Source organism: Oryctolagus cuniculus, chromosome 7, assembly GCF_051225735.1.
Source record: "Oryctolagus cuniculus isolate XC-2025 breed Fujian yellow rabbit chromosome 7, ASM5122573v1, whole genome shotgun sequence".
NCBI lineage: Eukaryota > Metazoa > Chordata > Mammalia > Lagomorpha > Leporidae > Oryctolagus > Oryctolagus cuniculus.
The window spans coordinates 54,066,335-54,088,024 of NC_142873.1; the positions used below are offsets into that span (position 1 = coordinate 54,066,335).

The window sequence follows — 21,690 nt, forward strand, 5'->3', positions numbered from 1 at the left end:
TGGCTGCCTAACCCACTGCACCACAACAGTGGCTCCTGCTCTGCCCTGTATAAGTCTGCCGAACATCACGAAACTGAAATTACATTTTCTCTGTGTGCATGATCAAAGCGGGTGATTTTGCAGGAAAAAAGGGCAATGCAGTTCTTTTAAAAAATGTTTTTATTTCTTTATTTGAGAGACACAGGCCCAGACACAAGGAGAGATCTTCCATCTGCTGGTCCACTCCCCAAATGCCTGCAGCAGCTGGAGCTGAGTCACACTAGAGCTGGGATCCTGGAACTCAATCTGGGTCTCCCATGTGGGTGGCAGGGACCCAACTACTTAAATCTGCTGCCTGTCAGGGTGCACGTTAGCAAAAAGCTGAAATGGGAGGCAGAGCCAAAACCAGGCTCTCCAATATGGGATGTGGGTGTCCCAAGTAGTGGCTTAACTGCTGTACCAAACACCAGCCCCGACAACTTAGTTCTGACTGTGACCCACACATGGTGTCTGCTGGGGCCTGGAAAACAGGGAAGGAGGTGCCAATGAAACCAATTTACGCATAAAAAGGGAAAAGTCCTAAGAGAAGGGCCAGGAAAGTAAAATCAAACAATTTTCCTTATGAACAAGTCTTCAACATGTAATGTATTTGGAATACCATTTATTTCAATAGACATACCCACCTAAAAGTCAAGCATCTGACATACATCCTGAAACCAAAACACAATGGTCTTTGGATTATCCATGCTACTGCTCTCTCTCATTAGCGTGGATAATTAAAAGCCAACTATATTTAGACAAAGCACTGAAGTGTTTGGTGTCAGAGACTCAAGGCAGATCTAGTTTCAGCATTCCCCTGTTGAAGCTTTTTACATGGAAACATTTTCCTCTATTCAGAGGGTTTTGAAAACGAAGTTGAACATCTGTAATCAGAGTAGAAAAACATTCAACTCGTGATAATGGTGTGGGAACAATTACTTAGGTGTTGAACAGCTAACACCTCCCAGAGGATTTAGGTGGAGGTGCGGCCCTGGCCTTCCAGCAAGAGCGGTCAGAGTCAACCACTGCTCCACGGTGGCCCAAGGACAGAGGCCGGAGCCCAACTCAGAAAAGACCTTTCACCTGCCTGACAACATTTCAAGCCAAGTTCAAGAATGCCCTTGAGAGGTAACAGAAAATGCAATGGACAAAGTATTAGAGAAAGGAATTTAAAAGTCCAATCTCAAAGTTGGTGCTGTGGCATAGGTTAAGCCTCCGTCTATAGCACCAGCATCCAATATGGGCTCCAGTTCAAGTACCAGTTGCTCCACTTCCAATCCAGCTCTGCTAATGCACTTGGGAAAGCAGAGGAAGATGGCCCAAGACCTGGGGCCCAGTAACCACGTGGGAGACCCAGATGAAGCTCCTGACTCCTGGCTTCAGCCTGGCCCAGTCGGGCTGTTGTGGCTGTTTCGGGAGTGAACCAGGGGATGGAAGATCTTTCTCTCTGTAACTCTGCCTTTCAAACAATTAAGTAAATCTTTAAAAAAACAAAGCCTAATCTCTCCTTTCACCCACCCTCCAAATACTTCTTCCTCATTCACCATTTTCAAGGGGCCAAAAGTAACCTGATGGTAGCTTTTGAGAAGATTCAGAATGGAAGCTGCTGCCCAGAGCTGGGTTCTATAGCTTGAACCACTCTACACACAGCCCCTGTGGTCACGTTGTGGGGTGGCTGGGTCCACATTCTTGTCTTTGATGCAAGAAGGAATTCAAGGATGAGACACAAGTAAAGGGCAGCAGAGAAGCAAGATTTATTCATGAGAGCAAGAGCGAGAGAAAGAGAGAAAGAGAGAGAGAGAGAGAGAGAGAGAGAGAGAGAGGCACTCAACAGGGTTTAGATCCATCCCTTTAAATCACTGGGAGGCATAGAGGGTGGGCGGGGCTTAATTGAATATTCAAAGGGCAGAGTTTGGCATAGGGCTCTAGGGCTGCCCATTTCCTTGCCTTTCTTTGGAAATCTCATAAGTTTCATGGCATCAGGTGCATCATGGGAGCGGGAGTGTCAGCCAGGGTCACTTTAGTAGAGCAACATTAAATGAACTAAAGGTCACTGCAGGGAAGCAACTGGCAGCCATAAAGGATATTTTTAACCAGTGAAATTGCAGAAGATGCGGTTTTCTGCTGCATGGAAAGAGGTGGGTCTGGACAGGAAAGGCAGGGCTGCAGGTGGGGGCCGGCCACCTCAGCTCCTTCCTAGCCACCTCCCTGCCTACACCAGAGCCCCCTGGGGTCCTTGCTGGAGTCACCTCTACTGGGCTGACAGTTTATGGAAGGAAAAGATCTTGGGAGGGAGTGGGGCCAGTGAAGAAGCCGTCAACATGCAGCAGTGGCCTGTGAGCTTGGAGACAATAGTTTTCAGGTTCTAGAAATACAGGCAAGAGAGTCTCTAACCATGTAGTGCACCTTGTAATTTTCTCTGTACAAGTGGCTACACATCTGCTGCACCCCTAGCCATAGGTCCCACACATCCTGGATTCAGGGGTTTACTGGTAGGGGACAGGATGGAGCAGGCTGAAGGGTAAAAAAAGAACCAGTCTAAGGATCTGTAAATGCAGCAGGGGCATGAGACAAAGGCGCCAGTGGTGCAGGCTTTCTCCCACGGACTGTAACTGAATTCATAAATTAGGCAGCAAGGTCTGCAACACTCAGACCACAGGTAACACGGCTTTGTTGTTTCAGGGGCTCTGTGCTACTGATCTTAACAAAGCGGTCAGGACACAGGAACAGCAAGGTAGAGACGGTGCAGACGCTGACAGGAAGAGAACACCATAACCTGGTCCACAAAGAGAATGGGGGGAGTCTGTGATCTTCAGTGGACGACACATAGGATCCCACCTTTCTCTGCATTACCCTTACCTGCAATACAGCATCTGTTCTCACTGTGAAAGCAAGAACAAGCCAGTGTAGCGTTACCTGTCTCTGGGACTCTGTCCCCAAAAGAAATCACACACATCTTCTCATCACATCATAGCTGTTGCAGACGCCCTGAAAAGGCGTTCCCATTCCCTGCTGCTTAGAAATCCCTCTGGTGGTTAGGTCTGCCACTGTATCTTATTACGAATGCATTAACAAAGAAGCATAACATTACTAAAAGCAGATTTGTCTTAAAATATTTTGAGAGCTAGTTCAACGTGATTGCTCTCCTTTGCTGGCTGTGTATTGTGCTTTACAAACTACAGCATGCTTACTCTGAGACAGGGTCTGTGGGCCTCCAAAGACCATGAAAGAAATCCATGGCACAAAAGAATTGGGAGCCCCCCCACCCCCCCACAGGTCTCGGGTGAGAGCCAGACGCCGTTGCCTGCCTACGTGTTGCCCAGTGCCCCAGTCTTACAAAAGGATATTATGGGCTTTGAGGTGTGTTCAAAATGGGGAAAAACAAAACAAAACAAAAACATCTTTACGACTGAGATTCCTGCACAGGAAGACAACGCGCTGCAGAGCTGCAACTCTGAATCCCTCCACCTCACTGAAAGCGTCTCACGCAAGCTGAAAAGCTGGAGCTTTCTCAGGGCGGGTTCCAGGCACATCACCATGCCAAGACAGGCAGCCTGAGCCCACCGGCCAAGCGGTTTCTGCATGTGGGGCCAAGACTGACCGCCACTCTCTGCGATGACCGAGCACTTAAGAACTGGCTTTCAGCACCCACTTCTACCAGATACAGCTCCTGTGCGCGCAGGACGGTGCAGCCTACAGAGACCAAACGCTCGCTGTGCACACTGTTTCTGCCTTTCTTTTTTTTTTTTTTTTTTTATTTTTGACAGGCAGAGTGGACAGTGAGAGAGAGAGACAGAGAGAAAGGTCTTCCTTTGCCGTTGGTTCACCCTCCAATGGCCGCCGCGGCCGGCGCGCTGCGGCCGGCGCACCGCGCTGATCCGATGGCAGGAGCCAGGAGCCAGGTGCTTTTCCTGGTCTCCCATGGGGTGCAGGGCCCAAGCACCTGGGCCATCCTCCACTGCACTCCCTGGCCACAGCAGAGGGCTGGCTTGGAAGAGGGACAACCGGGACAGAATCCGGCGCCCCGACCGGGACTAGAACCCGGTGTGCCGGCGCCGCTAGGCGGAGGATTAGCCTAGTGAGCCGCGGCGCCGGCCTGTTTCTGCCTTTCTTCCCATCTGGGCAGCAGAGCAGCCACACGCACATTCCTCTCAGGAAGTGAGTCCAGCCAAGGTCTTCCCAGTTGCAGATACAGGAGGCAGCCGCAACGGCAGCAAAGTACTCTGGGAGCTGAAGAGACTGGACTCCCAGGACACCCGGCTCATCCACCCAGCCCCAGCAACGACACTGCCCTGCAGTGGTCTCGTCACACTTTGTCTCTGCTGAAGCTGCAAGCTCCATGGGGCCTAGGAATGAGACTCCAGCTCCTGGGATCCCAGGGCCCGGCACAGAGCTGAGCCACAGGAAGTTCTCCATCAATGCCTACTGAACAGTGAGTCCACAATGGCTTCAAGTTCTTATTTGTTTAAGTGTGTTTTCTAAAATGCATTTTCTACTTTCTTAATTACTTCTGCAGCTGCAATGGGGGGGGGGGGGGTTTAAAAAAAAAAAAAAGACTGAATCCCAAGACAAAGAACTTCTTGTAGAAACCCCAAGCCCTGGGGCCAACACTGTAGCACAGCAGGTTGAGCCGACGCTTGAAATGCCAGCATCCCCTACAGGTACCAGTTCAGGTCCGGGTTGCTCCACTTCCAATCCAGTTCTGTGCTAATGCACCTGGGAAAGCAGCAGTAGATAGCCCAAGTGCTGTGTCCCTGCACCCTTGTGGGAGGCCAGGAAGAAGCGCCTGGCTCCTAGCTTTGGTTTCAAATAAACAAAATAAATCTTTAAAAAAGAAAATAAAGAAACTCCAAGCCCGGATGCCTCTGGGGTGTGGATGACACAGCAAAGCACCAAGAGGCCCAGCCCTAGACAGCACCTCACCCAGCAGGGGAGGGCACGCCTAAAGGGCCCCAAAAGCCAGCCCAGAGGATCTTGGTCATGTGAGAAGCTTTGCAGTGAGCACGGATCAACCAGTGGCTGCGGGCAAAGGCAGATGCAGGGACTAAGGACAGCAAACAGATAAAGTTGAGGGGACAGCGTGTGAACAGACACACCTCAAAGCCCCTCTGTGCAGCAGGTGGGACCTCACTCTGGTGCAGGGACTGATGGACATGACCTCTGGTGGAAGGCACTGCCACAGGGTTACCGGGGCACTGCAGAATGTCTGCAGAACACGGAGTTAAAGCAGCAGGCAAGGGGCAGCAGTGAGGCTGCTGCTCGGGACGCCCGCAGCCCCCGTCAGAGCGCCTGGCTTTCAGCACCAGCTCCTCTGCTTCTTATCCAGGTTCCTGCCCCTGTGCAGCCTGGGAGGCAGCAAATGATGGTTCAAGTACTTGGGTTCCTGTCACCTGGGCTTCTGGCTTTGGCCTGGCCTCATCCCAGCTGTTGTCATTTGGGGAGTGAATCAGCAGATGGAAGATTTATGTCTTTCTGAGTGTCTCTCTTTCAAATAAATAAAAATGAGTAATCTTTTTTAAAAAGGCAAGTTTTTTTTTTTTGGTTGTATAAAACAATTTTCAAATCCATGCATTCAAAGAATTCAAAAAGTTGATGGAAGTACATGTTATGAAAAAATTACGCATGATTTCAAAAATTTCACACCAAAACAAATGTACTTTTTAATTACATTTTCCATGAACTTTCTGGCATACTTTCACATATGAGCTACAGCTCCCCACGGGCACAAATTCAGACAAAAGCAGCTGCAAAGCAAAACTGAGCACATAGCACAGAACAACATGCCCCTCACCAAACTGCAGAGAACAAATGCACCCTTCACCAAACTATCAGTACCACCCGGCTCCTTGCACTGTCCACCGGAAGTGGAAATAATCACTGTCAGAAAAAGATGGAGCTCCCTGGCTAGTTCTTCACCCCATCCATCAGTGTCACCAAGCAACACACAGTCTGCAGTACAGCCTTCCCAGGCGCTCACCTGTTGGCTGCATCACCACGGTGGCTACCTCCACGGCCTTTTCCTGGATTTCTTGCCAGCTGCCCTGCTCTGCAATCCACTCGCTGACAACGCACCTGTAGGTGCCCTGATCGGCGGACAGCGCTCGGGACACGGAGAGGCGGTAGGCGTCGCTGCCGGCGGTGTCTAGGCGCACGTCCCCACTGTGATAGCGCTGCTCGTAGCCGGGGCCCGGGCGGAACCTGCCCTCGTGGGTCAGAGCCAGGACGCTCCGATGGGCGGGGCCGCGGTGCAGCTCCCACAGTACCGCCAGGTGCGTGTGCAGCGGCGAGGCGGAGGAAGCTGTGCAGCGCAACTCGAAGGGCTCCCCTTCCCGCAGGCTCAGGCTGGGGGCGGGCCTCGCGCTTGGGCCCAAGTGCAGGGCGTCGGGTAGCACTGCGGGGAGAGAAGAGTATGAGCCAGCTGCTCACAGCACCCCTGCAGCAAGGGCCACACCTGCCAGGACGTCCTGGCCGTCAGCTATGACCACGGCTGCAAACGGAGACAGACTCCTCCTCTTCTACTCATCTGTGATCTCAACTGACTTTCTGACTTGAAGCAGGACCAAAAAAACCAGACGCTAATAAAACCCCCTGGCAGCACAGGATGGCAAAGACTTCTTTTGAGGACGTCTCTTCACCCCTGTGCCTCACCCCCGTGCCTCAGTTTCCTAAAAGGGACTTGACAGCCGGACAGTCCTCAGGGAGCTGCTGTGAGACTGGAGGGTGTCAGAGGACAAGGTGTCAGGATGGTGGCCGGCACCTCGCAGTCATGATAAAATGACAGGGTGGGACAGCCAGACACCCCTTGTGTGAGGACACAGGACTGCGGGAGGGAACCTGCCCGGTCTGCAAGTCAGGAGTTAGGACGGCGGGAGCTGCCCGCGGCTGGAGGCCTGGGGCAGGCACCCGCGGGGCAGCGGCCAGCCAGGGAGAGCACAGGACTCTTCGGCCTCAGAGCCTGGGGAAAGGCAGCCTCAGGGAGAGCTATTAGGAAGAGAAGTGGGGGCCGGTGCCGTGGCTCACTAGGCTAATCCTCCGCCTTGTGGCGCCGGCACACGGGGTTCTAGTCCCGGTCGGGGCGCCGGATTCTGTCCCGGTTGCCCCTCTTCCAGGCCAGCTCTCTGCTGTGGCCAGGGGAGTGCAGTGGAGGATGGCCCAAGTGCTTGGGCCCTGCACCCCATGGGAGACCAGGAGAAGCACCTGGCTCCTGCCATCGGATCAGCGCGGTGCACCAGCCACAGCGCGCCAGCCGTGGCGGCCATTGGAGGGTGAACCAACGGCAAAGGAAGACCTTTCTCTCTGTCTCTCTCACTGTCCACTCTGACTGTCAAAAAAAAAAAAAAAAAAAAAAAAAAAAAGGAAGAGAAGTGGGAAGTACCCATCCTCAGACAGCCAGGGAGGGGGCCTCTACCAAGGGCTGGGAGGATCTAGGGGGCTGGCCTGGCAGCAGGGTGAAAGACTCCTCAAACACCGCTAGCCGCTACCTCTTGGGTTGTTCCCCCGTTCCACCCCCAGAAACCATCTCAGCGTCTGGGCAAGAGGAGCAGTTAAGACCCATAAAACTTGGGACCATGCACAGAGCCTGCCAGAGACTCCCCCTGGGCAGCCAGCCAAGCTCTCTCATGATCACCCACCTGCGTTCATGAGCTAAGCCTTGCTCCTCCTCCTTCTCCCAGAGACTGCAGAAGAAATGGAACCACTCAAGGGGTGGGGGGAATTCTGCTGCTACTCTCCCCCTCCAAAGATGGAGATCGCAAGGGAAGACAAAGGCACATCTGGCCTAATAGAGGTGTGACATGTTGCATTATTTAACGCCAATGTGAGCAGGTCTTATGGGACTGTTTTATTAAAAACATACTCAGGATTCTCTACAGCTGGGAGGGAGCAGTCACAGAGGAGATCTGAGGTTTCCAGGTTTTAATACCTACTGAACAGACGTGGCCACTCTGTCCCCTCGCCTGCCCAGTGAGCGAACAGCATCTGAGAAATGGGAGGGTTCAACAAATCGCTACAGAGGGAATGAGTGCCCGGACCAGCACTGTCTTTTTATATCATCATGCGCGTTTTCTGCATTCCTGATAATTATATCCATTGCTACCCAGATATAATTTTCAGGGGGAATACGGCAAGGCACAAATAAATGCATAATTGGGTAATAATAATAATCTTCTATTTTGTCAGCCTCCAATTAAAATTCTTTGTTCTTGCTCATTCACTAGTTAGCTGTGTGATTTTGGGCAAGTAATTACTCTATGTTCTTTCATTTCCTCGTGACTAAATCATGGAATATCCTGACCTTACCTTCTTTACAGGGGTTTAGAGAACTGAATGTGAACTGAACGTTCAGAGAACTGAAAGTAAATCTTAAGAGGACACGGAAAATGGCAAAACCAAAAGCAAACCCCAAACATCCCGTACACATAGCACGGTGAAGACAGCAAGCTGGCCATGACCATGTCATGCTCTCTCTGCAGAACACATACGACATCTGGTAGAAACAGGTCCTTAAACCAGGAAGGTCACAAAGACCTGCACTTCAAAGCATCTGTTCTGCCCATGAACCTGAACATCAACCTGGGCACCCCCTCCATCAACCTGGGCACCCCCTCCTTGTCACCCCTGAACACTTACTAGGGCTCTATGCGAAGGCTTTTGCACCTTACCACTTCTTCACAACCTTGAAGGTGGACACGGTGGCACAGGGAGGAAGCTGAGGCTGGTCATGCTCATGGCCACACAGCTGACAAGTAGTCTGGCATGCAACTGGACTCAAGAGCATGAACTACCAGAGCTGGGCTCTCCAGCCCCACCCAGGCTATTTCACTCCTTGGCTGTGAGAAGCTGCGGGGTCACACCAGGCCCTCAGAAGTCACCTGCCTTCAATTAGGCAAGCCACTGTGACTCCATCGGACACGGGGAGGGGACCCAAGCCCCAGAGGAGTTCAATCAGCCGTAGGCAAGTGGCAGAGGGAGACCTGGCCCTGGGCACGGAGACCCCTCTATAGTACTGTACCTTTAACCTGCACGGTGTCCTCATAGTTGCCCTGGACAGTGGCATCCGTGCTGGGCGTTGAGCACTTGTAGTGGCCTTGGTCCGGGGTCTGGACGTTCCGTATGTGCAGCTCCACGGCGTCATTGGCCGTTCGCCTCAACAGGATGTCGCCCCTCTGCAGCCGCTCCCGGTACGGCTGGGCTGGGAAGCCCGCCTCCCAGGTGCTGGCCAGCTCCACAAAGCTGCTGCCCGAGGACGAGAAACTCCAGTCGAAATTCTGCTCGCTGGGGCCGTCATAGTCGCTGACGTTGCAGGGGATGATGAGCTCGGTGCCCACCACCCGGACCAGGGTCCCCGCAGGGACTCTCACCACGCGCCCCCGACACAGCGCTGCAACGACAAGAGAACAGAGGCGGGTCTTCCGTCACAGAAGGGCTTCCCAGGATAAAGGCTGCGGCCCCGTGGGGGCTCCTGCTCACAGGCACAGAAGCACAGAGGCGGCCGGTGGTGTCTGTGCGGGAGGAGGCTAGGCCCGTCCCTAGGAGGATGAGCCGGAACACAACCCTGAAATGAGCACCTCTCACTCAGCCAGCTCCCTGGGATTGAAGGGGAGGTCGGTGAGGTATTAAAACAGGCAAAACAAAAAAACCTGGCCAGCCTCTCCTTTCTGCTGCTGTCCAACACGGCACATCACTTGGGCTGATGGAGAACTGCGTGTGCAAAAGGAAAGCACACAGCTAATCCAGGGGTTGCATGTCTGCCCACCCTGCATCAACCCTCAACCCTACAGACCACTCCCTGCGACCTGCGAGACCAGATTCACAAGAATAGTCGCCAATTCCTAAACCCCAGAGTGGCTTGCTGATAAAATGATTTAACTCCTGTTATCTGACATTGCCTATAAATTACTTTTAAAATATGATGATTCTACCAAGTATTAATTCTCTATTTTCTGGCTCATTTCCTTCTCTCTACTCTTCCCTCTGATCTAAACTCAGAGGGAGACGGGGCAGTACAAAGGGAGCGAGCCTGGCTGGCCGCTGGGCCTTGTGAGCGAGGCAGTGCTGGCTCCCGGGTGTTCCCAGGCACAGGCCCCTCTTGGAGCCCTGGGGACTGGTGACTGCGAGTCCTTTAAGATGTCCTCACCTCACGGCAGTGAACTTCAGAACAATGTCACGGTGCAATTACTGCCTAACTTTACATTTCAGTTAGGACCAGAAAGAGCACTGTGGCTCCTTCTTGATGCTCAGTGCACACCCGGAGCGATAAGCCACCCGGGAGAAGGCGTGGGCTCCGACACCAAGGAGACCTGTGTTTCGATCAGACAGCTTCCTCAGCTCTAAGACGGGGCAAGAAGGCTTCATTTTATGAATGTAATAAAGTGCCTAATTGAGGTTCTGCCGCGTAGCAAGGGTTCAATAAAAGAGGAACTTTCTTTTCAGTCTTGAGTTTTTTTTTTAAATCATTTATTACAAATGCAATAGTGTCCCCTACCCAGAATTCAGACATGGAAGCCCAAGCCCCAGGACCTCGGAACGGGACGTTGGGAATGGGACTCTGAAGGTGTAACTGGCTGTGATGAGGTCACAGTGGAACAGGGTGCGCCTCTAATGCAAAGTGGCTGCCATCCTTAAACAGGGTGTAATGGGCACAGACATGCACCCCAGGAGAACACCTGTGAGGGTGAAGGCAGAGGCGGCGAGGAGACTGCAAGCCAAGGAACACCAAAAACTGCCCCTGCCGCCACCAGGCTCTGGGGCGGGTAGACTGCCGACTCCACCATCTTCAACTGTACAGAAACAGAATTCGGTCCTGTATGTTCCCCTTTTGTGGGACTTTGTTGTAGCAGCTCCAGCCAATGTCTTAATGCTGCTTGGTTTTTTGTGGGTTATATTCATGTTTTTCAAACTCTGGGTCGTCACCCTTCTGAGGGCTGTGAAATGAATGTGTAATGGTTGTGACCAGCACATGTAAGAGTTCCAATGAAACTAAATAGAATGGAAAGTGTTGGGGTGCACCGCCCTTAGCAAGGGGTACATGCTGTTTCATTATGATTTATTAAGTAAAGAAAACTATGTGTGAATCGGATTACCATGAAAGAAAACCTCATATCTTGATTTGGGTCAGGGTTAAAAAAAAAAAAAAAGTTGAGGAGCACTTTCTTAAAGCTATTTCTGGCTTTCTTCACCCATGGCCATTCACCTTGAGAAGGGAAAGGAAGTGGCCATGCAAGAAAAGAGCGTGGGAGGATCATATGCCTGCTGAGCATGGGGCCCAGCTGGGGCCAGGGCCAGCCTGAACTCCAGTTCTAAGAAAAGCTGCAGAACCCTGCATCACAGGCCCTCCTTACAGATAGTTGCTGCTGGTGGTAACACCGCTTGTGTGTGCAGGCCTATCTCCCTGCAGAAAACGGAGCAACGAAGCCCATATACTGTGGGAGAGCTGCTGGAACAGGCTACTGCTCCCTCCCCTCCCCTCAAGGCAACACCCCCGTCCCCACGCCTCCCATTCCCACTTGTACCCTGCGACAGCACTCCCTGTCCCTCAGGTGGGGCTGACCCTACACCTTCTATCCCAGAGCCAGAAGCCAGGAAAATCAGACATTCCCCAGCTCATATATGCTGCAGCTTCTGGTCCAGACACCTCCACTTCCGCTAGAATTGAGGCTCACTCGGACCACGGGAGCCATCCACATATCAGAGACCCAACAGGGCCAGAGAGGGGGACGGAGTGCAACCCACTGACCCGATGCAGCTTCTGAGCTGCGGGACCCAGCCACTCCTTCTGGACCATTTCACACACACACACACACACACACACCCTCTTACCAAGGACACTTCAGTTTCTTCCAATTCTACTCACACCCACCCTTCCCGCTTCATATTTTTAAAGCTCATTTCTGTCACTGGTATCTCAAAACAGCACTGAAGTAATATGACAATACCTCAAAAAGTTTGTGAAAAATGGTAACATAAGATATATCTGGGGCCGGCGCCGTGGCTCACTAGGCTAATCCTCCACCTAGCGGCGCCGGCACACCGGGTTCTAGTCCTGGTCGGGGCGCCGGATTCTGTCCCGGTTGCCCCTCTTCCAGGCCAGCTCTCTGCTGTGGCCAGCGAAGGCAGTGGAGGATGGCCCAAGTGCTTGGGCCCTGCACCCCATGGGAGACCAGGAGAAGCACCTGGCTCCTGCCTTTGGATCAGCGCGGTGTGCCGGCCGCAGCGCGCCAGCCGTGGCGGCCATTGGAGGGTGAACCAACGGCAAAAGGAAGACCTTTCTCTCTGTCTCTCTCTCTCACTATCCACTCTGCCTGTCAAAAAAAAAAAAAAAAAAAAATATATATATATATATATATATATATATATATATATATATCTGGGAGAATTAGCAACGTGGCACAGCAAGTAAAACCACTGCACTGGGAGGCTGGCATCCCATACTGGAGTGCCAGTTGAGGCCTAGCTACTTCATTTCAAACCAGCCCCCCTGCTAATGCATCCGGGACAGTGGCCCAAGTACTTGGGCCTCTGCCACCCACATGGGAGACCAGGATGATGCAGTTCCTGGCTCCTGGCCTTAGCCAGACCTGGCTATTGTGCCTATCTGGGAATGAACCAGCAGATAGAAGATCTCTCTCACCCTCTCCTTTTCTCTTTCACTCACCTTCTCACCTTTCAAATAAACATATCTTTAAACACACACACACACACACACATACATTTGGGATGGACACTGTGGTACAGAGTGAGTTAACACTGCTTGGGATGCTTGCATCCCATATCAAAGCGCTGGTTTCAGTCCCAGCTCCTCTGCTTCCGATCCAGCCCCCTGCTAATGTGTCTGGGGAGCAGCAGACGATGGCTCAGTACTTGACGTGCTGCCATCCATGTGGGAGATCCACATGGAGTTTCAGGTTCTTGGCTTCAGAGTGGCCCAGCCTCAACTGTTGCAGCCATTTGGGGAATGAAGCAGCAGATGGATGATCTCTGTCTCTATCTGTCATTACACCTTTCAAATAAATACATCGTTAAAAAAAACTGGTACAAAATGTTGCAATTCATGTGTATAGTTTTTTCATGATACATATTTTCCACACCCTTTTTGAAGACCACTCATATGAGTACTTAGCACCAGCAGTGATCACCTCTCTGAAGTCATCATCATCATGATTCACAAAGAGATGAGCACCTATTTTACATTTCCTTTATTTGTAAAGCAGAAAGAGAGAGAGAACACTTCCATCTCCTAGTTCACTCCCCCCAAATGCTGAAAATCGCCAGGGCTGAGCCAGGCCAAAGCTGGTAGCCAAGAACTCGACCCACGTCTCCCGCGTGGCTATGGGTGACAGGAATCCAGTCCCTTGAGCCATCACCTGCTGCTTCCCAGCATCTACTGTAGCAGGAAGCTGGAGTCTTGAGCCAGAGCCAGGCATCAAACCCAGGCACTCCAATACTGGTCGTGGGCATCTTACCAGCAGGCCAGACCCTGCCCCTGCATTTACTTTTAGAGAGGCCTAGGCAAATCAGTCTCCCCGGGAGACAGCCGGGAGCATCGTGGTGGAGCTGCTTCAGAGGCCACACGGCCCAGTGTTTCATCTCCTCATGCGTGAGTCTCCTCGGCTGGGAAACGCAGACCTGCCGGGAAGATGGAGGCAGCTACTGCGCCGACAGCACTCACGGCTGAGCCCGCCGGCACGTGGCAGGGGTCTGCAGCTACCCGCAGGGAAGGCTGTCCCTAGAACTAACCTGTCCGCCACCATTCACCCTGCTTCCTGGGCCAAGGTTCCCAAAGGAGTTTCCCAGCAGGTGAATCTGCTCAATGCCCATCCCTTGCCAAGACGCTGGCGAGGGTCGATGAGACTGCCTGCAGGACCTCCAAGCGTCAGCCAGTGCAGCTCTCGTACTGTCTCCATCTTTATTCTTAGAGACCGCAGCTTTGGGAACTGACCCTGCCCCTTGTCTCAACTCTTCAATCCTCCTTCCACGTGGCTGCCAAAATCATCTTCTTAACACACAAATCCTACATCGCTCCATGGACCAAGCCTTTCACAGCTCCTTCCTTGTCACCTGTGGGGTCCTCCAGACCCCTGACTCAACACCCTGGGCCAACCTCCACCCTTCGAGTCTGCATGATTTCAACAGCCCTCCTCACCACTCAACACAACAAAGTCATCTTTTTATTCATATCTTTGAGAGACAGAGAGAAAGAGAGAGAGAGAGATCTTCCATCCACTGGTTCACTCCCCAAATGGCTACAATGGCCAGAGCAGGGCTGATCCGAAGGAACCAGGAGCTTCTTTTAGGTCTCCCATGGGGCTGCAGGGATCCCAGCACTTGGGCCATCTTCCACTGCTTTCTCAGACCATAGCAGGAGCTGGATTGAAGTGGAGCAGCCGGGACCTTAACCGGTACCCCTATGGGATGCCAGCATTGCAGGAGAATGCTTAACCTACTAAGCCAAAGTGCCAGCCCCAACAAAGTGATCCTTTAAAGACATGACTCCTGGGTCAGAACTCTCCAGTCACTCTACATCTCATCCAGAAAGAACCCACGATCCTCGCAGAGGCCACCAAGCCCCAGAGGGCCAGGCCCCCTTTGCTCCTCTCTCTCTCTCCACTACACCCAGCCATATTTTCCTCCTCTGGGTTCAAGGAACCCAGAGGACCCACTCCAACCTCAGGGCCTTTGCATATTGCCATATTGCCTCAGCCCAGGACATTCTTTTTTTTTTTTTTTTTTTTTTTAATATTTTTACTTATGTATTTGAGAGGTAGAGTTACAGACACAAAGGGAGGTCTCCCATCCACTGGTTCACTCCCCAGATGGCCGCATCAGCTGGAGCTGAGCTGAAGCCAGGAGTTTCTTAGGGGTCTCCCACATGGTGCAGGGGCCCAAGGACTTGGGCCATCTTCCACTGCTTTCCCAGGCCATCAGCAGGGAGCTGGATTAGAAGTGGAGCAGCGAGGACTCAAACTGGTACCCATATGGGATGCCAGTGCCACAGGCAGATGCTTAACCCATCAGCACCAGCCCCGTGCCCAGGATATTCTTAAGACATCCACCCCACCGTCTCCGATCTTTATTCCCAGGCTGTCTGCTTGGAGAGGCCTTTCCCAACCATCCTAAAACGACAACCCCCCTCCATTCTTGCCCCTCTCGAATTTTCTTATCATTTATCACCCATATACTACATGTGCATTTTGGTATTTTTACTATTATTGTCTTATTTTTCCCATTTAGAATATAAGTTTCATATAAGCAGTGACTCAAAAAAAAGAAAAAAAATGTTAGCCAGCGCCGCGGCTCACTAGGCTAATCCTCCGCCTTGCAGCGCCGGCATACCAGGTTCTAGTCCCGGTCGGGGCGCCGGATTCTGTCCCGGTTGCCCCTCTTCCAGGCCAGCTCTCTGCTGTGACCTGGGAGTGCAGTGGAGGATGGCCCAAGTGCTTGGGCCCTGCACCCCATGGGAGACCAGGATAAGTATCTGGCTCCTGCCATCGGATCAGCACGGTGCGCCAGCCGCACCGCGCTGGCCGCGGCGGCCATTGGAGGGTGAACCAACGGCAAAGGAAGACCTTTCTCTCTGTCTCTCTCTCTCACTGTCCACTCTGCCTGTCAAAAAAAAAAAAAAAAGTTTTCATTTTATTTGAAAGGCAGGGAGACACAGAAAAACATCTCCCATTTGCTGGTTCATTCTCCAATGCCTGCAACAGCAGCACTTGGCCAGCACAAAACCAAGGACTTGGAACTCAAATCAGGTCTCCCACAAGGATGGCAGGAATCCAAGCTTGAGCCATTACCTGCTGCCTCCCAGGATGCAGATTAGCAGGAAACTGGATCAGAAGAAGAGCCAGGACTGGAACCAGGCACTCCAATATGGAACGTGGGTGTCCCAAGTGGTGACTTAACCACTGTGCCAAACACTCGCTCCATATATACTGGCTTTTATCTGTTTATTCACTGCTGAAGTCTGCTGCTTGCAAAGGGGCTTGTACAAAGTAAGTCTACATATTTCAGTAAGTCCTTACTAAAGGAATGACTAAAAGATACACACGATCGTCCACCACCTGGCCCACGGCCACGCTCACAGCCAGCATCCTGCCACTCCCTCCTGCTCATACTTGGACAAAGGGAGCCCTTCACATTCTGGAAACACCATGCTCCCCTGGGCTTCCTTCAACTGGCCTAGCCTCCCAGCACTCCCTCCTCTGTGAAGCCTCCCCTCTCCCTTGGGATCATTTGGGTGCTGCTTCCTCCACGTTCCAACTCAGCCTGCACAAGTACCTCCGACAATGGCTACATTATAGTGCCACTGGGAAAGTGGAGCAGATATGAACAGATGCTTGAAAGATCAAATTCTAATCGGAAGACATAAACCTGAGCAGTGTCTTGCATGCAGAGCGGGGATGCTGCCTCATCCATGCAAATCAAGAGTTTAAATTTTGGTAACAGAATTCCAGTTTGCCACAAACAATCTGGTATTTAGCGCAGACTTCCTTTAATATGGTTAAATAAGAGCTAATGATACTGAAAAATAAATATAGCTTATAAAAAATAAAGCATATGGTTCTTTTCAAATCAAAAAGAATATCTACATAGTCACACGTTGCCAATTTTTTGTCAAAACCTTTTGTAACAGTTGATAACTGAGAAAAAAAGGAAAGGAAAATGTTCCTCTAGTTTTTCAAATACTCCCAGTGTTTGAAATGGAGAGCTTAATACATTTCTGTACCTAAACTGTATTAGTTTAGCACCCCATAAAGATGTCTTTAAGCAACAATTTAATACTATGACTTTATTTGTTTTCAGGGGTCAATGTTACAAACCTTCATACAAAAACCACTTCTCAACCAGCCTTAAAAATACTATTGAAAATACTAGTTTTGGCGGCCAGCACTGTGGCACAGCAGGTAAAGCTACTGCCTGCAGTGCCGGCATCCCATATGGGTACCTATTCAAGTCCTGGCTGCTCCACTTCCCATCCAGCTCTTTGCTATGGCCTGGGAAAGCAGTAGAAGACAGCCCAAGTGGGTCCCTGCACTTGTGTGGGAGACCCGGAAGAAGTTCCAGGCTTCTGGCTTTGGTTTGGCACAGCTCCAGCCATTGTGGCCATTTGGGGATTGAACCAGCAGATGAAAGACCTTTCTCTCTCTCTGCCTCGGCCTCTCTGTAACACTGCCTTTCAAATAAACAAATAAATCTTTTTTTAAAAAAACACCACTATGTTGTTCAGTGACACAAGAATCCATGATAAAATCCATTAAAATTTAATACCAGAAGTGCTGATGCTGTGGCATAGCAGGTAAAGCTTCCACCTGCCGTGCCGACACCCCATGTGGGCACCGGTTAGAGTCCCAGCTGCTCTACTTCTGACCCAGCTCTCTGCTATGGCCTGAGAAAGCAGCAGAAGATGGCCCAAGTCCTTGGGCCCCTGCACCATGTGGGAGACCTGGAAGAAGCTCCTGGCTCCTGGCTTTGGATCGGCGCAGCTCAGGCTGTTGCAGCCATTTGGGGAGTGAACCAGCAGATGAAGATCTCTCTCTCGCTCTCTCTTTCTCTCTCTCTCTGCCTCTGCCTCTCTCTGTAACTTTATCAATAAATAAATCTTTTTAAAAATGTAATACCAGAAAACATTACCTGTTAATGAATCATTGTACATTCTTTCCCCAGAAAATAAGAGCCATTTAGACGGGCCGGAGTTACAGCGCAGCAGGTTAAACTGCACTTGGGCACCGCATCCTCTATCAGTGTACCTGGGGTGCAGTTCCACCTCCACTTCTGATCCCAGCTTTCTGCTAGTGCACACCCTGGGAGGCAGCAGATGATGCCTCAAACACCTGGGTCCTTGCCACCCGTGTGGGAGACCCGGATGGAGTTCCTGGCTCTGGCTGGCTCAGCCCTGGCTGAAGTAGGCATTGGGAAGTGAACCAGCAGAAGCAAGACCTGCATCTGTCACTCTGCCTTTTGCATAAATACAAATAAATTTTAAAAACAAACAAAATAGTTTTAAAAAAACAGCTATAGGGGCCAGCACTGTGGCTCAGTGAATTAAACTGCTATCTGCAGCACGACATCCCATGGGCACCGGTTCCAGTCTTGACTGCTTCACTTCCAATCCAGCTCCCTGCTAATGCACCTGGGAAAGCAGTAGAAGATGTCCCAAGTGCCTGTGCCCCTGCAACCATATGGGAGACTCAGAAGAAGCTCCTGGCTCCTGGTTTCAACCTGGCCCAGCCCTGGCTGTTGCTGCCATTTGGGGAGTTAAGGAGCGGATGGAGGACTTCTCTTTCTCCCTAACTCTGACAGAAGAAGAAGAAAGAAGAAAGAAGAAAGAAGGAAGAAAGAAGAAGGAAGAAGGAAGAAGGAAGAAGGAAGAAGGAAGAAGGAAGAAGGAAGAAGAACAACAGAAAGTTACTATGTAGGCAACTATTGAATACTGACTAAACAATATAAACAATGTCTTCAGGAGTTCAAAACACACATAACTAAAATACATCATCAATAGCATAAAAAGTGAGGGCAGGGGTAGAATAAACTGGACCTCAGATATCCAAGGTCTTTGATTATCCAGGAAATGGTAAAAGGACTACTGGTGGACACTAATAAGTGGGCAATGCATGTTCTAATGTCTAGGGTAACCACAAACAATGGATAGCAAACTGATAGGAAGGAAATGGAATAATAAGAAATATTTGATTAACTGGATAACCTAGAGGAGCCAGCATTGTTTGTACAGAGGGTTAACCTGCTGCCCATGATGCCAGCACCCAGTATGAGCATCAGTTCAAGTCCTGGCTGAATCCAGCTCTCTGTAAATGCTCCTAGGAAAGCAGCGGAAGATGGTCCAAGTAGCTGGGCCCCTGCCACCCACGCGGGAGATGTAGATGGAGTTCCAGGCTCCTGGCTTCAGGCTGGCCCAGTCCTAGCTGCTGTATCCATCTGGGGAATGAATCAGCAGATGGAAGGTCTCTGCCTTCCCTCCACCCTCCACAACCCTGTCTTTGAAATAAGTATATCTTTCAAAAATCTACAACTTTAGCTAAAATCATAAGCATTTTTCATGTATTTATTTTGTAATATATTCAGTTTAGTTTATTATCAAATATCCAGGTCTCTTCTCAAAACCAAGACTGGGCTAGAGTGAAGAGCAGCAATGATAATGTGCTGTTGGTCTCTTACACGCCACGCACTGAGCCAAGTGCTACTCGCCAGTTACCTTAATTAACGCCCAGAACACATTCGTCGGGTAATATTGCCACCCCTGTCACTTGTATGAGGAAAACGGAGACTGAAGAAGTTAAATGGCCTACAGGCTGTTGTTAACAGCCATCAGGAGAGGGATTCAAGCTCAGGCTCATGTGGCCGATGCACTCATCTGGTTCCTTGCCACCCATCTGGAAGACTCAGATAGAGCTCCGGGCTTCTGCCTTTGGCCTGGCTCAGCCTAGGCTGTTGTAGTCATTTGGGGAAATGAACCAGAGCTCTCTGCCAATGTCTAAGCCTCTCAAATAAGCATGATAAAATATAAAATTTAAAAAGGAAAACAATTTTCAATTTCTTCAAATGTTATCTGATGTGTTAACCTTCACATTTTACACTCACACTCAAAAATGGTGAAGGGGACTTTATCCCAAAATCCTACAAACCCTGCGCTCTGACTTCTCAGCACTAGTTACTTAAAACCCAAGAATTAACTGTGTCCAGATAACCACTTCCCTACCTTTGCAATACTTAGAGTAATTAAATGCCTGAGCTTTCCTCTATCACAGGGAAGGGGTGGGGACAGGCAGGAAAAGTCATACCAGGTTTTCAAGGTAAACATCTACTCCTGGAATGTGGATCACATAGCGTTATTGGCAACAATGAGGACTCATTTAAGAGAGACAACCAATAAGACTAAACGTTATCTGCCCCTTGCACCTCTTCTTGATATCCACGGGAAATAATTTTATTTCTCAGATTATCGCCAACATGATTCTAAGTCAAGACTTATGAAGTTCAGCATCTCTGCCAAGCAGTCTTGCAGTTGTTTCTATTATTGCTCAAGTTTATCATCTCACTGAGCCGCCGAGACACACACAATCTGACTCTCCAATCTGAACCATTTGGAAGATAAGAATCGGCAGCTATTGAATCCAGTGGTACAGGTAGCACTGAAAGATTGAAACTAAAGGGCTTATGGTATCTCCGTTTGCCTTGTAAAAGGACAGCTAAATCCCTCTTCGGCAGGCCATATAAGGTCCTCAGGAAGCGGGGCCCATAGCGCTCCCAGTGCACACAGGTCAACCTGCACACCCTTACGGTGCCTTTACCAGACCTCTGCCTCCCCAAGTCTGCCACCGAGAGGCCTGGCAGGGAGGGACCAGGCCAGCTTTCATCTAGGCAGTCCCTAAGTGATGAAAATGCAGCAATGTACACATTAGACAAGCTACTGCCAGCAGAGAATGTGTAATGAAGTCACATATGGCAGTGCTTCAAAACCCCATCAGAAAGCAAATATGGTTATACTAGAGCAGCGCTTAGACTTAAGGAAGAAAAAAAAAAAAAAACAATAAAAAAGCCCAGCAAGGGCCTTCCTTAGACAAGCCTAAGACAACATGCATATTACTCATCCAACAGACAACTATTGAACAAGAAGCCCCCATGCCAGGTGACACCAGAGAGAGGAAGGTAAATCAGGATCTTCTAAGTCGCCTGTCCTGTGGGGAGAGCAATAACGTGTGCAGGAAAGCTGTCACACAGGGCGCGTGTGAGCTACTAACAAGGGACACAGCACTCAAAAGGAAAAGAGGGCATTCTCATGGAAGGCCTTATGCAGGGTCGATATTCAAACTGGACCTTTGAAAAGTGGCTGGGAGAGGGGAGGCTGAACAGGGGACACAGAGCAGGAAGGTGGCTGGAGATAAGGGGGGGCAGCCAATGCACAGCCCTAGAGGGTTCACGTGGGCACACACTGGAGCCGTGACAGGCAGGGTGATCAGAACAGGATCTCCAGGGTACACGACAGTGCAGACATGGAGGTCCAGGGAGCATTCGGGAGCCCACTAGCCAGCTGACAGGGGAGAGGCAAGAGGAACCAAACAAGGACAATGCCAGGGGTGGAAAGGCAGCTGTGTGAGAGGAAGGGTCAGCTGGCGGCAAGAGAGAGGTCACAGGAAGGTCAACAGCTGGTGAGAACTATTTTCTAAAGGAAACAGGATGGAGAAAGAGTCTGGTGAGTTCTGCACAGCTCATCGGGCAGCTGGAATGGCAGTCCCTAAAAAATGCGCGTCTAACCTGAAGGTGGAATCCCACGTATGCAGGGAGGTGGGCAAAAAGAAGCTGGCCTGCAGGTGACAATGTGGGAGTTAAAGAGGTCACCAAGAGGCGAGAACAGACAAGAAGAAAGGGACAAGACCACGGTCAACTCCAATAGCTGAGACACACGCATAGGGAAGTCAGCAGCCGGCTGGGAAGAAAACTAGCCGTCAGGGGATGAAAAACTTCAAGGAGGATGGGTCGGGAGCAGCATCTACTGTCTTACTCACGGACCTGCCTGTCGACTTCAAGGTGACCTCAAGCTCCTTCAAGGCAGGAGCTGCTTCCTACGCTGACCTGCGCTGCACAGTATCTGTAGAGCACTACCGTGTTTCTGTTTGGAAAAGAAAATGACCAGCAATGTCAAACACGCAGGAAAGCCACGGA

At 50.7% G+C, this 21,690-nt stretch overlaps 1 protein-coding gene across 1 annotated transcript in view; it reads right to left on the bottom strand.

The window, feature by feature from the left end:
• The window catches only part of PTGFRN (prostaglandin F2 receptor inhibitor), a 79,286-nt gene that overhangs the window by 37,201 nt on the left and 20,395 nt on the right, over positions 1 to 21,690 (bottom strand). Inside the window, exons 2-3 of the mRNA XM_008264605.5 lie at positions 9,029 to 9,397; positions 5,996 to 6,409 (exon numbers count right to left, since the gene is read on the bottom strand). Coding sequence (XP_008262827.4) covers positions 5,996 to 6,409; positions 9,029 to 9,397 — 783 coding nt within the window. The remainder of the gene's footprint in view (positions 1 to 5,995; positions 6,410 to 9,028; positions 9,398 to 21,690) is intronic.